This window comes from Paroedura picta, chromosome 4 (genome assembly GCF_049243985.1).
Source record: "Paroedura picta isolate Pp20150507F chromosome 4, Ppicta_v3.0, whole genome shotgun sequence".
Lineage (NCBI taxonomy): Eukaryota > Metazoa > Chordata > Lepidosauria > Squamata > Gekkonidae > Paroedura > Paroedura picta.
Genome location: NC_135372.1, coordinates 90949697 through 90967328, shown reverse-complemented (window position 1 = coordinate 90967328; position 17632 = coordinate 90949697). Strand labels below are relative to the sequence as shown.

Genomic DNA, 17632 nt, shown 5'->3' with positions numbered 1-17632 from the left:
TGCTACTTGTTGCCCAGCAGATGCAAACAGGCCTGCGCGTGGTAGGCTGAGTGATGGCATTGCTGCCAGAGTAGTAACAAAGTAAGGATGAAAGCACAGAAAGAACTGAAGTGACATGCTGACAAGTAAAGGAAATGGGGCCTGACCTTGTGTAATGCTGTCTTTGCCTTTATCATGCGGTTGAATGTGTCTGTCTTTCAGAAACCAGTCTGTGGAGCGCCCCACCAGTGCTCCCTGGCTAGATCCCAAGCACAAGGAAATAGTGAGTTACTGCACTTTGCTGCAAGAACATTCCCACCAGTGCTACGTGAAAGGTAAGAAATAGAACTACCCTGCCTCATTGCAGGGAAAGGAGATGTTACATCCAGTTCTTCTAGTTTGCTATGAAACTGGGCTTGGCTTTGTCCTGAAAAGCCAAAAGGGAGCTGAGTACAGCCATGTGGCTATGTCAGACTTGTATCTTCAATCTCATAGTGAGCCTGGGGCAGAAATGGGCAAAGCTTCAGCTAGTAGGATACAGTGTTGCCTTTAAAAAAAAACGTTTGTCATTCCTTCATCTTAACATGCTGACATTCATATGGTGGTATAGCATTTTAATTCTCTTCTGTTCAGGGCTGTTCCGGAGCCTTCAACAGGGTCACAGCATCAGCTGCTCTGACCTGCTCATAGCTGTGGATTATTGCGAGGAGCTTCTTCAAGAGATAGACATCACAAGCTTCCTACTTACCCTGTGCAGCCATGTGCGCTCCTTCTGTGAGCGCCACCATCACCTGCCTACCAGTTTAGAAAGAGAAACCACTCAAGCCTCCCAAGGACGGGGTGTGTTAGCCTCTGTCTCCAGGTGAGATGCTGTTTCTATAGAAACACAATTAGATCAGAAATAATAGGATGGCAATGTTGGGTGTTTGGAAGTACAGTTTATCTGCCAAGGGTTTTCTCTGTTCCTCTTGGATGCAGTTGCTGCCTAATGAGTGGTTTTGCCTTGGATTACCACTTCTGCACACTCTACTGATGTAATTGGATTTCTAAAGTTCAGCTTTATAGCTATCAGGGCCCTTTTTCTATAGTCCTGGGGATATACCAAGCGGGGACCTAGCTCTGAGGGCCTCTCAGCATGTTTATTCAGGCTTTGAATGAATGAAAGGACTGCATATTCAAGTCAGATTTTCAAGAGTGACACTGCGAACAGCTGCAAAAGCTTTAAATGGTGGAGATTTAATTGTGAATTTAAACTGACACATTGGTTTTGAAATCTGAAGTGCTGAAATCTCAGCAACAACAAATGTAAGGCGGGTGAAGCTTCAGTTTAGTGACAGGAGTGTGCCCTAGGAATGATATCTAGTTTGGTAGTTCTTGAGTAATGTTGCTGGGATATATTATGGACCTGGCTACAAAAATCATTGCCATCTAGACATTATATGGTCCTGAGCTGGGCTAATGCAATAGTATAGATGATTCATGAAATGCAAAGTTTTATTTTTTCTGTGAGGCTCAAGGCAAACTTACTCTTCCAGAAGTTAAAAACATATAAAATGCATTAAAGCCCCATTTATACTTTGCCTTTCCTTTGTGGCTTTAAGAGGTTTACAATTCCAAAAATTAAACGTGTACAGAGAGAAACTATAGAGTAGCGATCCCCAACCTGTGGGCCACGGACTACATGTGGTCCTTCAACTAATTGGAGGTGGGCCCCGAAGGACGCTTTCTCCCCCCCACCGGCCCTTTACTTCATCCCCCCCAGCCCTTTACAACACACTTCATTGTTGTGGCGTGTCTGTATCTTATTTTGAAGGGATGTTTAAACATTACCATAGCGATCAGAGAGCGTTAGGGCAGTGGTTGAGAGTAGAGGAGTAAACTACCTCACCGGGCCTCAGTAAAAGGCGTTGAGTGGTCCCCGGCGTTGAGTGGTCCCCAGTGAGTGGTCCCCGGCGTTGAGTGGTCCCCAGTCAGTGGTCCCCGGCGTTGAGTGGTCCCCGGTGATAAAAAGGTTGGGGACCACTGCTATAGAGAATACAGTCCAGAGCCTGGAAAGTCAATTGGGTTGTGAACTAGAAATGGAGCTGTCTGTAGAGCACCAGCAATGTTTTATGTATTTATATAGAGCATTTCTATGCTGCCTTCCTGGCCGGATAGGAATCCCCAAGACAGCAAATACCAAGGCATTAAATGTGTTAAAATGCATACATAAAAGATTTAACAGGGAGGAAGGGCCATAAGCTTTCACCAGGGGTACAACAAATTAAACAAAGAAGTCTTCACCCACTGGTGGAACATAAGACAGACAGGCAAACCTCGCTGTTGCTGCCACCTGTTTATCCAGTATGAGGCCCAGGTCAAGCAGCACTCCCAAGCTGTGAAGCTACTTAGGAGCTTCATAGCAACCCCCATTCCTAGGTCATACCTTCCTCCCCACACTAGTAGCACCACTGTTTTGCTTGGATTACATTTCAGTGTATAAGTCCTCATCCATCCCAAAACTGCTTTGAGGCTCTGTTCCCAGTTTTCTACATCCTGCCTGGGATCTTCTGGAAGTACGACATAGAGCCGAATGTCATCCACAGATAGGTGGCTGCTTAGCCCAAATCTTTGCATAGATGTTGAAAAGAATGGGAATAAGACAGCCCTGTAGGCCAAATTAAGTACAGAGAAGTTTGCTCGTAGAAATGCAGTGGATTGGGTATTTTTCCTTTGAGTCACAAATGCTGTTGTATTCTTTGAAAAGAGTTGCTAGGCAGTTAGGAAATATGCCCCATGGTTGGGAGCTTAGCCTCTGCTTTTGGACCGCTTTCCAGCTACTCTCATGCTAAACTGTACCAGTTCCAATGTGTTTGTAGACAAAACTGACTATATAACTTGTGAGAACTGGATCTGTGAGCAGTCTCCTAGGTTTCTGTTGGCTCCAGAAGACTGATGTCCAGTAAAATAGTTCCTCATGTAGACACTCAGAGAATTGCTATTAACTATGTGTCTCTATTTTTTGTTCCTGACTGGTCAGAATGCTTACATTGTATGGAACTGGGGTGGGGGGTAGGAGAGGCCCCAGGGCTGCTTCTGATTGAAGAGTACATTGCTGAGGAATACACGTATGAAGGATGGGTGCATAGGGCTATATTTAACTGATTTGACTTTTCCTGAATCCACACTGCAGTGCTGAGACAGAGGATTTCAGTGAGCAAGATTCCCATGTCTCCTCCTGTCCAGCCCAAGAGTCCAGGCAGAGCTGCTGTCCAGAGTTTCCCCTCTCACTACTAGAGAGCAGCCAGCCCTGCCAGGCACACCCTGACTTGCACAGAATCATCCAGGTACAAGGCAAAGACTTCTTCATTGGGCTGCTATAAGAGATAGTGGCACATATGATCCAAATGTTCTCTAGTTGCTTTTGTTCTCTCTTTATCTCCTAGGAAAAATTCTTGGAGATTGGTAGTTTGCATTTTAAGCCAGTGCCATCCAATCCTCATTATTTCTTCTACTGTCCTCCTTCAGCCAAAAAAGAGGTAGGAAGATGCATTTGTTTCTCTGCCTTGGAAGGGATCCTTGAGGGAGCTGTGTGCCACAAACATGGAAGGATCAAGTACCCAGATATTGCATGTGGTACACAAGTGGCTTCTTGTCCCTTCTCAGGAGGAAGTATCTCGGGACCATGCAGACAAGAAAGGCAGTGAAGATGTGGAGAGTTCAGAAACTGACCTGGCAGCTGATGGAGGTGAGGGAACTGTTATCTGCCCTGTTTGTTTGGGAAGTTTATGCTTTGTCTCCAGCTAGCACAATAAAACAAAACCATCAATTAAGACAATTTTAAAAAATCACACAATAAGACAAATCAATTAAACCCTACTGTACTTTTGTAGTTATAATTGTTGAAGCTCCCGGATGTTGTGGAATTAATGCTGTGCTTCAGTTCCTTCTTCAGGTTCCCGATTTCTGAAATCCTAATGCATGGTTATTGAACATCCCAGTTTGTTGATTTTTGTGTTATCCACCTCGAGTCCCCGTGGTAAAGGCAGACTATACATAATATAATATGAATATTATTATTATTTATTAGATTTCTTACCCGCCGCTCTCAGAAACGACTAGTGGCGGGTTACAATAGAATAAAACCCCACTACATAAAGCCTCATAAAAACCAACAACAACTTGCTGTGGCAACAAGAAAAATAAAACCCACGTTCCCCCCTCCATCAACGCCTCATGGCCCCAATTCTCAGGGATGTCGATAGTTGTGAAGGGGCCCCTCTGATCTCCCACATCCTGGCCACAACCAAAAACCTTGTGGAAGAGCCCCGTTTTACAGGCCCTGCAGAACTGAAAGGTTCTACAGTGCTCTTAGCTCTTCCGGAAGCTCATTCCACCAGGTTGGGGCCAGGACTGAAAAGGCCCTGGCCCTGGTTGAGGCCAGGTGAACCTCTCGAGGACAAGGAATCACCAACAGGTTAATACCCTCAGAATGCAAGGCCCTGCGGGGAGCATAAGGTGATAGGTGGTCCCTCAGATATATGGGGCCCAGACCGTGAACCTTGAACCTGATCCAGGCTGCAACTGGCAACCAATGCAGCTGCCTCAGCACTGGCTGAATATGGGCCCTCCAAGGTGTTCCTGTGAGGACTCTGGCTGCTGCATTTTGTACCAGCTGCAATTTCCGGTTCAAGGAAAAGGGCAGGTCTGCACAGAGTGAGTTACAGAAGTCAATCCTGGAGGTGACTGTCATATGGATCACAGTGGCCAGGTGTTCTTAGGACAGGGAGGGTGCTAGTAGCCTCACTTGGTGGACTTGGTAAAACGCCAGGCGTGCTGCTCTCATGATCTGCGCCTCCATGGTAAGTGAGGCATCCGAGATCACACCCAGATTCCTAGCACAGGGCGCAATGTTAATTGCACCCCAGCCAGGTCAGGTGAATGCACTTCCTGATCTGCCACAGGACCTCCATCTTAGAAGGGTTGAGTAAAATAAAATGGGTCTATGCTTGCAACACTACAGTGAAAAATTCATGAGGTCTAATTTACTTTGAAGCTGCTGGTATGGCTTAGCATTCAGTTCAAATTCCCATTGTCCCTAAACAGTTAGGTGCCAAGGCCCTGTGAGACAGCAGATCAGATGAGTCAACACCAGAGCAGCTGCTCAGTGTCAGCTAGAAGAGTTATGACTCTGGAGTGGTCAGCAGGCACCTATTTCTTAGAGACTCTTCCAAGCCTAGGAGTCACATTTTATTATCTAGGATGAATACCATTGGCAACTGCTGATCTGGTCAGTGAAGAAATGCAAGGCAGACAGAATTCAGTGCAGAGCTATTTGGAGTGAAATTTTAATGAGGCTTGTGGAACACCGCACTAACAGGCCTTGAGCTTATGTTACCTAGGAAGGAACAAAAGGGAGCTTGCCTTCTCCATGGGAAAATATGGCGAGATTTCCCCGAATTTAAAGTTAGAATTCATTACCTCCGCTTCTAAAGTCCAGTATGCTTACCAAGGTAATTGACCAGTCAATCATATGATCAACCTGTATACAAGAAGAAGAAGAAGAGTTGGTTCTTTTATGTTGCTTTTCTCTTATGCCGCTTACAGTCGCCTTCCCATTCCTCTCCCCACAACAGACACCCTGTGAGGTGGATGAGGCTGAGAGTGCTGATATCACTGCTCGGTCAGAACAGTTTTATCAGTGCCAACTAAATTTATGTTTTTTTGTCTCAGTGTTTTTCTCCCTATAAGTATCCCAGTTGTGGTTTGACATTTGTCATGTAGCATTCGGTCATGTTCATTTGAAGTTTTGTCTCTGTATTTTCTTATGTGCACATTAGCATGTGTGAGAGAGATATTTGGTTTATGAATTACTTTATAAGTACCTGAGGAAACAATCCTTAAAGATGACTCTATACCTTCTAAAACTGGCATACTGTAATATTGTGCATGCATTAGCTCTGCCACCATGTAGAATTTGTGAGATGCTGCAGAGATAAGTCTGTCGTACATCCAGGTGCCAGTACTTCCTGTAACATCCAGAGCCATTGTCTCTGTATTCAGAGAGCATTTATCCTTTCAGGATAAACTATTAGAAAGTTTTAGAGTACTTTAGTTTGAGTCAAAGCCCTATCATCCATTCAGTACGTCATTTTCCAAAACCTCTGGTTTTATTTAACTTGTCCAATGAACACTTCCTACATAGGAAATGCATCTGCTTGTGGGATTGGCACTGAGAGTGATCCAGAACTGGAAGTGGAATATCGGGACCGGCTGGACCATGAATTTCTAGAAGCAGATTCCCTGTCAGACTCCAACACTGTTAACCAAGATGAGGACTCCTTCAGCGTGCTGGGTGACTCTTTGGCAGAGCAAGAACTACTCGAGCAGGACATGCCACCCCTTTTTGTGCACCTGACATGTTCTGTGAAGCTGCGCACTCAGCATAGTTCTATGCCTGTTCTCTCACTACCCACATGCTTGGGTGAGTGATAAAGGGTCTTGAGCTTGGGGTGGGAGGAGCATGACTGGGTCAGAGGGACCACTGGGATGTAGCATTAGCATCTCAGAAATGCCTGGAAGGCCATACTGTTGAAGCCCAGCTTCTCCAGCTATATGAAAAATGGGTCGTATCAAGTGTGTTCTTGACTAAGTAATGTATATTTTCTTTCTCTAGGAGAGGTACTAGGTTGCCATGAGAGCTGTAAGGCCATGCATGCCATTGATCTCTGTGATCTCAGCGTGACGCTTGACATTTTTGTTCTGACCCTTCCACTGGAGATCGAAATGGTGAACGATTTGCATCATAATAGGTGGGGCCCTATGGCACTGGGTTGTGTGGAGGGAAGTTTTAAAGATAGGCTTGGTTAGTTCCAGTAGGAAGCCAGTAATTCATTCCCCCTTCCTGCCTTCTTCTTCTTCTTTTTTTGGTGGCAGATACACATCTGAGAGCAGTGCCTCCTTCACCCGTTCCCCGGGTCGGCCCTCTTCCTTCCGCTCTGATGAGGAGCTTATCCACAACCTGGACAGGCTACCATCAACTGTGGAAGATGGGTATTTATCCTCTATATCCTCTTTATGCTAGGCTGCCCAGATTCTGACCTCTTCACCTGAACTTTACATTCTTCTCTCTTTTCAAGGCACCCAGCACTCTCCAACCTTCCTGGAGTGCACAGGCAAGCTGTTGAAGCTACTATGACAGAGGTAAGTCCACTCGTCCCCAGTAATCTGCTTGCCCTGACTCTAGTGAAATATTGCTCCTGTACACTTCTTTCTGTTATGTCCATCTCTGAGTCCTGGAGTGTGGACTGGCCAAGTACCAATCTGGAAGCTTTGGTAGGATGTAACTGCTGGAGATACAGGGCCTGTATATTCCTCTGACAACTCTCTGTCTCTGCTGCTTCAGATCCGCTGGCTGTTGGATGATGAAATTGTGTCAGCCTTGCGCCACTCACGCCCAATCACTGCTGATATCTTGAACCGAGTGGCTTCGCATGTTTACAGTTCCCAAGGTCGGCCAAGCTGCCACTGTGAGGCGGTCCCCTTGCAGTTTGTGTTTGGCCCCGAGAGCTCTCTGGAAAGGTTTCGTGAGGTAGGTTCTTGATCCTTTCAGTTATTCAGGCATTCTCTGTGTGGCTGCTGTTAGACTTGTAATACTCAGATAATGAACTACAGATAGACCCTCTTCCAGAGTCTTCCGTGCCATCCTTTCTCACTTCTATGCATGTAGAATGTTTATTTATTTTGATGATAGTGTCCATCCCACTCTTTCCAATAAAAGTGATCAAGTCGGCTTAGAAGGTAAAAGTATCCCCTGTGCAACAACTGAGTCATGTCTGACCCTTGGGGTGACGCCCTCTAGCGTTTTCATGGCAGACTCAATACGGGGTGGTTTGCCATTCCCTTCCCCAGTCATTACCGTTTTACATCCCAGCAAGCTGGGTACTCATTTTACCAACCTCAGAAGGATGGAAGGCTGAGTCAACCTTGAGCCGGCTGCTGGGATCGAACTCCCAGCCTCATGGTCAGAGCTTCATATAACATGTCGGCTGCCTTACCACCCTGTGCCACAAGAGGCTCTTATCAAGGTGGCTTATAGACAGTTAAAACAATTTTAGAAGACTAGTACAAAATCACATTTTAAAACAGCAGCAAAGCAGGCATCACGCTAAAATAGCAGCAATAACAGTAGGAGTCAAATTTTATGGCACTAAAATAATCACTATTCATGATTTAAAACAAAGAGACCAAATGTCACAACCTTCTGCACACAATCTAAACAAGCTGATGCCACAGTAATCAGACCACTTCATATGGGATTCAGGAGTCCTTCAAATCCCCTGGACCCAGCATCTGCAGCTGAGTACATAAATGAATTGGTAGCCTATAAATACTTTCACACATGAGATTTGATTAGATTGTGAGTGCCTTTGGAGGAGCACTTAGATCCATGTCTTTGGAGGAAAGAAAGGCTGGCCAAAGTTGCAACGTGCCACACAGGATGCCTGAGCCTCCAACTATGAGCACACCTCCAACTCTGAACATCATCTTTCAAGGAAATTGTAGCTCAATCCATGACTTTCTGATTCGGCATAGAATCTACATTCTTCAGTGTATTGGCTTTTATCCTGCTCATTGCTGCCTCCCAGCACCTTTCTGGAATATTCTCTGTCTCAACTGATGCTGATGAAATGGAGAAATATTGTAATCACTGGCATCCTGATGACAGTTAACAGACTCTCTAGACTATGCTACCAGAAATGCCATATCGATACTGAAGAACATGGGACATAGACCAGAACCTTGAGGAAACTAATAGCATAAATACTGTGGGCCTGAGCATATTTCCCCTAGCACCACCTTTGGCTACCACTCAACAAGAGGTAGCCAATACTCATCCCCGCCAACCAGTGCACTAAGCCATAAAGCTGCCTTATAGTGAATCAGACTCTAGTTGAGAGATTCTGGAGAATCATCAGGGTCATACTCTCTCTGGCAATTTCCAAATACAGGTCATTTGTTGGGGCAGGGTCCCACAAGGGCACTCACCTACTTGATCCTGGCAATTAGACCTTTCAGCCTTGCAAGTTTGCCCAGGACAGCCCCATATAACTCTAATAACTTCTGGAGACACATATAAGATATCACACCAGTAGCAGGGAGGGGGCCAAGCCAAATGCGGCTACAGCTGAAGCCAGCTAAGACAATAGGCTGATTGCTGGGACAGTGGGGGCAGAGCTGGGAAAGGTTTGGATTTCCCCAGTGTGAGGAGAAAGAGAAATGAGGAACACAAGCACCCTATCCCCTCAAAGCTCACCTTCCTGAGCTTGAGGGTGTCATCTCTCCTCACTCCCACACCATTGTGAGAAGTCTGTTTATTCCTACTTCCTGTCATTTAACAAATATTTAACCTGTAAGAGGGCCTGTACACTTATTCCATGGCTGCTAAGCTTATTCAAGAGTCTTTGGGGAAGTAACTTGTCAGTGCCTTTTGGAAATTCAAATATAATCACCCCACCCACATGCTGATTAACGTTCTCCAAGAACTCTTAAGAGGTTAGCTATTAAAACCAGCCATGGTTTGTGAATGCCTGCATTGGGGTGGCCAAGGGAAGTTTTCCTTCTGAAATCAGGCCTGAAATCTGACTGAACTACATCCAGATAATCTAAGCACCATTTGCTCAACCATAGTACCCAAAGAAGGATGTTTTCTATTTGGTGATAGTTGGGCCAGACATTTTCTGGATAAAAGGAAGACTCCTTTAAGAGGGGTGTCAAGACTGCTTCAGGGAGAGTCAGTGCCATGCTGTCCTTCACCGAGTCATTTTTGCCTTTTTGAGAGCTACCTGGACAATGTACTCCAGCACCCTTGTAACTATTTTTGTTTGTTCCTTGCCAGTGGAGCTTCACCCCATTCTCTCGTTGCAGGAGTTCCAGAGAATGACCTTGCCGGGCTACGTGCTCAATGCTGAGGGGAACGATTTCTACTATGTTTCCATCAGTCGCCTGCATGCCTCAGTAAGCAGGCCCAGCCCTCCGGAGCCACTTGCAAACACCATGACAGGAGGCAGGTGTGATAGCAGCAACAGGACAGAAGACTCCTTGCCCTGCTCCACTCCCCCCGAGGAGGCTCATGGTCCCTGGGCATGGCCAACAAGTGAAAGCAGGACTGGATTGGAAGCAAAAGAATTATTGGGGATGAGTAGCCTGGCACATGGTGAGGTAAGTTACAAAGGGCATGTATTTCAGATGAGAAGTGGTACTGCTCATATTGCAGGGATAATGACTGGGAAGGGTACATCCTCGGCTGCATTCTCATTTGGATTTAAGTCTTTCTCCATCCCCTTCACTGTGATGCAGCTATCAGAGGAAGTTTCAAGGCTGGAACAGGCCAGTACTTTGGAGTGTGGCTCTCTGGATGAGGAGTCTGCTTTGACCCAGCCACAGGCCTTGGTTTCCTGTCCAGAGAAGTGGGACAATGAGAAATCGCCCTCAGCAACACCATCTGTTGCGAGCCTGGCAGACTCTGTGACCACTGGCAGGGGAGGTGAGGAGTTGCCTTCAGCTGAATATTGGAATGGGGACCAGGTGATGAAAAGTGGTGTGCAAGAGAGACACGTGGGATTCTTTGAAATGACCTTTAACTAATTGAAATAGTCTTTGCAAATGAAGTATTTACATTTCCCCAGGGCAGCCTTTCTCATCTTTTTTACTGTTGAGAACACCCTGAAACATTCTTCAGGTTTTGAGAAACTTCAGAAGTGGTGCAACCATGCAGAATATGGTTGGGAAGCATAGCTATGTACACTCCCACTCAGGGTCCCTCCCCTTCCCACCACCTCCAGGTCCATCATTGGCCATTAGGGGGGGGGGGGTCACCCAATAAATGTTTAACAAATTTGAAAAATATGTAAAAAAATTAACTCCCCCTCATACAGGAAACCCTTCCAGGGCTGTCAAGGGACCTCAGGGTTTCACGAAGCCCTGGTTATGAAAGCCTGCCCTAGGGTATTATTTATGGGATTACTTGGGGAGAAAAGGAAATGACTAACAAGTACCCAGCACTTAAAGATCTCCACTGTGAGCCAAATCCCGCATAAAGAAAAGTGCACAGCTGTGTATGGGGTTTCAGTGTGCAACCAAACCTGTTCTTGCATCTGACCCTGGCAGTCTGCATCCCTAATCCAAGGTGCTCTTTGTATACTTTTTAAGCTTCCCTAGCCAGGTGTCTTTTACTTCCATTATTTTTCCATGTTGTTCCTGTTAACATTAATACAGGGGATCTTCCTACTGCCTTCCATTGGTGGCTAATATTGAGTACTTCATGGAAGTTCACAAAGAGCATATTCTGCAGTTACTATAAGTGTTTACAGTGTTACAAAGCAGTGCTTACTATGCAAAAAAATCTGCCTATGATATAAAATTTTTAGAATCTTGGTGGCCATATAACCCAAGTGCAAGTGCCTAAATGTTTCCTGTTCCTTTCTATGATATACAGCAAGTTGTAATAGTATCGAATAACTAATCTGGCAGTTTTTTTCAACAAGGTCATTAATTCATAAGGTCGCCATAAGTTGGAAGTGACTTGACAGCACTTCACACACACACATGCACAGTAACTGAGAGTATTTTTCATAGACATGTGTGCCACAGTGAAACAAGTCCTTCCAGCTGATGTGGTAAAACTACAGGTGATTGATGGGGGATTTGGGGATTGTGTAATGACAAACCAGTATGGATTCTCATCTTTCTGCCATGACTACGAAGTTGCAAGTTGGCTCTTGTTAGAATATGTACTAATATTTCAAGTGGGTTGTTTTATATTTTGAAATTTGGCTTATGGTAAAGATCTTCAGAAACTGTCAGCCATTTTGTTCTGCTTAGGCCATGTATTGAGCTTGGGTGAAACCTGTGGGACTTATTTCAGTCTTATACTCAGCTGCCTTACCTATTGCTGCATGCTTTGCTGAGTTTTTCTGTGTGTCTTCTTTCTTGTTTTTTTAAATAGGTTTTATTTATTTCCTGGTCTGCCTTGTGTGCAGAGGCTCAAGGCAGTTATTGTTCTGTCAAATGTTTTGTTTTGTGCAGTTCAGCTACCTGCTATTTTTAATGGCATTCAAGTTCTTGTGTATAATGCCGTTCAGAAATTGAAAGGCTCACACTGAAATTGGCCCTTGCAGGTTCTCTCTTTTAATTTGCAAATTCTGCCCAGACCTTAAGGTCTTCTTGCTTTCACTCTCATCATTATTCTTATGACATTATTTTTAAGACAGCAAAGACATCGGCTGTTTTTTATAACTTAGACCATTTGCCAGGGCTGTATGTTGTAGGAAGCAATGCAGAGGTGCATTTTAAATTGCTTGCGGAAGAAAAATGTACCTTTCAGATGTCTAAAGTGTCAGTTGTTAAAGCTTGGTTGTATTTGCAAAGACTCGCCCTTGCCCTTCCTCTCCAAAGGGTGTCTGTTAAAGTCTTTTTCCTTGTTTCTCTGCTTCAATATTGATTTTTCTGCTATCAAAGCCCTTTTAGTGCAGTTGGGTTCATGAGATCATAAGCACTAAAAAGGCTTCTGCACTTGCATTGCTTCATCAAGTCAGTCTCGTCCAGCTTCTTTTATCGACTGGAAGCAAAACAACTGTGTCATGCTGGCCTCCTTCTTTTGAAAGCCTATTTGTTGATGTCTGGCCTGTAAACCCCCAGTTGAAGGGCTTGAGATTAATCTCTGACTTGTAGTAAGGAGATTAGGGGACTCAAAATGTCATAGAGGGCAGTTTGTCAAGAACTTCTGACCTCTCTCCCCTATAGGTTGTGGGAAGCAGCATCCCAGTCGGGTGCAGAGCCTGGTATCCAGTCAGGGTAGTATGGATTCTGATCTCCTAGGTGAGTGGATGAATGGGATCATCCTTGTGCAGAAACGAAGAGAAAGGTGTTTTGTGGGATAGGTACAGTTAGGATTTCTTTGACTAGGGCCTAGGCACTGGCTTTGTATTAGCAAGGGGCTCTCAAAGGGCCTTTTTATCAGCCTTCCATAAGGATAGATTGGTCAAGCCATTCACAAGATTGGGTGTGTGTGCCCATTTCCTTTTCTAGGGTATGATGGTGGCAGCAGTGATTCTGAGTGTGAGGAGGCAGTGATGAGTGACCTGGAATCCAAGTGCCCTCTCATGCCTGACTTCTGGCTGATCATAAAAATCCACCAGGATCGGGTGGAAGTCTGTTCTCACACACGGTAACTGTCTCCTCTTCTTTCCTTTTCCAAGAGTCCTTAGGCAGGATTGATTCAAAAGAAGATGATTGGTCCTGCATTGAGCAGGGGGTTGGACTAGATGAACTGCATGCTCCCTTCCAATGCTATTTATTTATTATATTTATTTAATTATTATATTTATATACTACCTTCCCCAGAGGCTCAGACTGTGGCTTTTATACAGAGGCCTCTCTAATCCTTCCCTTACTTCATCTTCGCTAAGGACCACAGCTGGCTTCTGCGCTGTGCTGTCATTTGCTCTGGCCAATGCTAACATTAGCTGTTCTGTGACAGTGCAATTTGTTTATATTGTAAACTGTAGTAAAATATTGAATCTAATATATTTTTTTCCTTGTGGCTCAGGACTAGCTTGTAGTTACAGAAGTTAAAAACATACAAAATGCAGTAAAGTCCCATGTACCCTCCTCCAAAAGGAAAGGCCTACAACTTAAACTGGATTAAAAGCCTTCACCAATAAAGTGGCCTTATAGCATCTCCTAGAATGTTTTATCGACAGTGCCATCCTCCCCTCCCCCCTCAAGGATTCCATTCCTCAATAGAATAGGAGTATGACCTACGCCGAGCCAGTGTGGAGTAGTGGCTAAGAGCAGCAGCCTCTAATCTGGAGAACTGGGCTTGATTCCCTACTCCTCCCAGCTTGGGGGGGGGGCTTCCGTCAGTCACAGTTCTCTTACAGCTCTCTCAGCCTCACCTGCCTCACAGGTATCTTGTGTGGAGAGGAAGGGAAGGTGATTGTAAGCCACGTTGAGAATACTTTGGGTAGTAAAAAGTGGGTTACAAAAAAACTCTATACTGAGACCAGCTAGCCACCCATCCTGTGTCAGTGGCTCTCAACAACTGTCATTGCTCAACTTTTCAACATACCATATATACTCGCATATAAGCCGAGTTTTTCAGCTCTTTTTTGAAGCTGAAAAAGTCCCCCTCGGGTTATATACAGGTATAAAAAAAGCTGCCAAACAAGACAGGAGGGCGGGGGGGTCGGAGACAAGTATACTAAACTGAAGAAGCAGATGCAGGAAGAGACACAGGAAGCCCAGGAGTAACAGTGGGAGGGGAGGAAGAGCAGTCTCCGCCTCCCCCCCCTCACTGCCTTAACGGTGCTAGCACGAGGCTAGTACATGCTGCTGCTGCAGGAAGCTCTGAAGTCTCTGTCTCAGAGGGAGAGCAGAGAGCAAAAGGAGGAAAAGCCCCTAGAGGAAGCAATGGACAATGGAAAGAACAGAACACCCAGCTAAGAAGAAGGGAATTGGATAAAAAGAAGGATTGGATATAAAAAGGCAAGAGGGGTCAGAGGGAAAGAGGAAGGAGGAAGGGAAAGAGGGAGAAGGAGGGTGGGAAGAAAAGGGGGGGGAAAGATCCTGCCTTGAAGGGAGGGGAGGGGGAAAAGCCACTATCCAAACACCAACCTCGGCTTATATGCAAGTCAATAAGGTTTTCCAGCATTTTGTGGTGAAATTAGGTGCCCCGGCTTATATGTGGGTCAGCTTATATGCGAGTATATATGGTATGTCATTATGTTGAGTCTCTGACAGAACAACCCTAAACATGTATACCCAGAATCCTATTAAGGTCTATTCAAGGGGGCTTACTCCCATAAGCTGTCCTTAGGATTTCACTATGAGATATGTCATAGCAAATGGTTATCTTTCTTCTGTACATCCTGTAGCTTGCAAACATGGGAGCTTCTCAGGGCCTTCTGACTCTGTAAGACTTTTTCTTTTCTTCTTGACACAGCAGCTTGAGTGCGGTGAAAGCAACCCTGAATGAGGAAGGGGAGTGCTTACATCTTCACAATAGTGTGGTGAAAAAAGTCGGAGAGATCTGCCGCATTGTTAATCAGGTAACTGTGCTACATTCATGCTTTTGCTGTTGTCTCTTTAGAAGTATCTTTCTACTAATTCCCAGGATGAGTATGGTCACCAGAGCGCAAGAAAAGATAAGCGCAGGTGAAACAGCAGGGATCTGTAACCGGAGAGGTTACGTTGTGTCATTTCACTGAAAGCAAAGTAAATTAAGAATTATGCAAATCATATGAGAAACTATAATGAGATCTATTTTAATCTCAGAGCTCTTAAACTGATTTGTCTTCTGACCTTAATCAAGAGGACTGGGGAACTGACATTTTTAATGTAGAAATTTAAGGCTTCCTGCCACCCATCCTGTGTCAGTGGGCTCTCAACAATTGTACTGTATTGTTGAGTAAATGTACTCAATTTATGCAGTTACAACTATCTAGGTTCTAACATAAGGCAAGTATAATTTCAGACTTTGCTTTATATTGTGCCAGCACTACCAAGAAGCAGAGACTATGGCTAGAGCAACTTGTTAAAGAAGCTTTCCATTCCATCTTTGCTGTTATCTTTCATTGTCTTTAGCGGCTATTGCTACAGGATCTACATGATAGTCACATTTGCAATTCTCTATTGGTTGCTGAGAGTGAGGAGGACATCTGGAAAAGTGAGACACCATACACCTACCGGCAGCGCACTGGGCCTGATGGTAAGAGCTATGAGCAATATCCATACACAAAACATGCTATTCATCGTTGTGGCTTCTGCAGAATCCCACATTGGGCTGTGCATGTACGGGCCTGCCACAAAGAAGAGTTCTTCAGCTTTCCAGACTGCTGGAGCATTCCTCCCCCTCCTGTCTGGAGGTGGCATTTCCTGCCCAAATCAGAATGTGACAGGAGAGGGGCAGTGACTGATCTCCCTGCCCTCAGAACAGCAATATAATTCAATTTAAACAGTCCCAAAAGCTATTTTATCCGTATAAATTGTATAAATCCTGTCATTAACTGCCCTGAGCCAACTGGGAAGGGAAGGCTGTAAAAAGAAAGTTTTTGTTGTTGTTATTGTGGTGTCCTCTTGTCCTTCCTGGTGACATTGGAGGGGCAGGCACCCTATGAAATGACAGGCGCAAATTTTCTAATTTTTTCCTGGTTGTGACCTGTTAGTATCTTGTGTAATGATGTCTGGAGAATCCTTCTCATTGCCCCATAAACAGAGATATGCTCCAATACTTATCACCATGGTACCAGTAGGTTCCTTTGTCAGGGTAGTTAAAGAGACCTTTATTTCTTGAGCATGAAGGAAGAAAGGGTGGCAAGCATGAAGGAAGAAAGGGTGGCAAGTTTGTGCTGAATGGCTGGGCTGGCTGTTAGAGAACTTGCATTTTGACTATCTTTTTTCTCTGTGCAGACTACCCTGGAGAGGAAAGCTACCAGCCTCGCGACTACCTGGCAGCTACCATGCAATTCATTCCTGGACACTTTGCGTGTGTTGCAGTCTGGAGCACCATTATCCATGTTCACTCGCGGCTCAAGATGGGGCCCAACATGGGTGTTGCGCGTGGTGGGTGACTGAATGCAGGCAACACTTCCTAGTAGAGAGGATTTCAGGGATCCCCTAAGGCAGTGGTCCCCAACCTTTTTATTACCAGGGACCGGTCGACACTTAACAATTTTACTGAGGCCCGGGGGGGCGGTAGTCTTTTGCCGAGGGACGTCGCCGCCGCCTGAGCCCCTGCTCCGCTTGCTTTCTCGCCGGCGCCCCTGACTTCCCGCCGCCCGCTGGGGGGCGCTGCCAGCAGCAGCTGCTCAGTGCCACGCCGAGGGGGAGCCCCAGCCATGGTGGCTGCTGGAGAGCACCACATGTGAGCCATTGGCAAAGTGGAAGGGCAGCCCCCGAGGCAGCAGCCAGGGAGGAAGACGAGGAGGAGCCGCGGCCCGGTACTGACTGACCCACAGACTGGTCCCGGTCCCTGGACCAGGGGTTGGGGACCACTGCCCTAAGGAACTCTCCTATGTTCCTAGGCAGGAAGACCTGCCCTGCTGTAGTGCCTCCTTGGCTGTGGCCTGTTAGCAACACAAGTAACTGCTAGAAGGGTGGTGAGATTAACAAATGGGAGTGGTGCAAGGGAGTGGCGGGATATAAATTAATAATAATAATAAATGGGGTCAAGACTGGTTATGAGAATGGACTAAATCGGAATACTGGCTAGGTCATCATAGAGAAAGAGTGAGTTGATGAATCCAAGATGTTTGGAAGCAGTGACTGAATGGTTCGAGCAGAGTCGCCTGAAATTCAACCCCTCCAAGACGGAGGTCCTGTGGCTGGGAGGCAGAGGGCAGGACCAGGCAGCGCGCCTACCCACCCTGGCAGGAGCGCAACTTACCATTGCGCCCCAGGCCAGGAATCTGGGGGTGACCATCGACGCCTCCCTGACTATGGAGGCTCAGGTCAAGAGAGTAGCGGGTCAGGCGTTTTTCTATCTTCGACAGGCCCGACTACTAGCGCCTACTAGCGTCCCCTGACCACTTGGCTACAGTGATCCATGTGACAGTCACCTCCAGAATAGGTTTCTGTAACTCGCTTTACGTCAGCCTACCCTTGTCTCTGATCC

General features: G+C 45.8%; 1 protein-coding gene across 14 annotated transcripts in view; it reads left to right on the top strand.

The window, feature by feature from the left end:
- SZT2 (SZT2 subunit of KICSTOR complex) overlaps positions 1 to 17632 on the top strand; it is an 84481-nt gene that overhangs the window by 39196 nt on the left and 27653 nt on the right. For 13 of the 14 annotated variants that reach the window (XM_077334094.1, XM_077334103.1, XM_077334101.1 and 10 more), the window contains 17 exons: positions 202 to 314; positions 613 to 841; positions 3152 to 3305; positions 3405 to 3497; positions 3625 to 3706; positions 6164 to 6442; positions 6635 to 6770; positions 6895 to 7011; positions 7098 to 7161; positions 7364 to 7549; positions 9886 to 10179; positions 10318 to 10504; positions 12763 to 12837; positions 13048 to 13186; positions 14963 to 15068; positions 15604 to 15727; positions 16429 to 16581. In XM_077334094.1, the coding sequence (XP_077190209.1) occupies positions 202 to 314; positions 613 to 841; positions 3152 to 3305; positions 3405 to 3497; positions 3625 to 3706; positions 6164 to 6442; positions 6635 to 6770; positions 6895 to 7011; positions 7098 to 7161; positions 7364 to 7549; positions 9886 to 10179; positions 10318 to 10504; positions 12763 to 12837; positions 13048 to 13186; positions 14963 to 15068; positions 15604 to 15727; positions 16429 to 16581 (2531 nt within the window). The remainder of the gene's footprint in view (positions 1 to 201; positions 315 to 612; positions 842 to 3151; positions 3306 to 3404; positions 3498 to 3624; positions 3707 to 6163; positions 6443 to 6634; positions 6771 to 6894; positions 7012 to 7097; positions 7162 to 7363; positions 7550 to 9885; positions 10180 to 10317; positions 10505 to 12762; positions 12838 to 13047; positions 13187 to 14962; positions 15069 to 15603; positions 15728 to 16428; positions 16582 to 17632) is intronic. The other variant, XM_077334095.1, reaches the window with a different exon arrangement.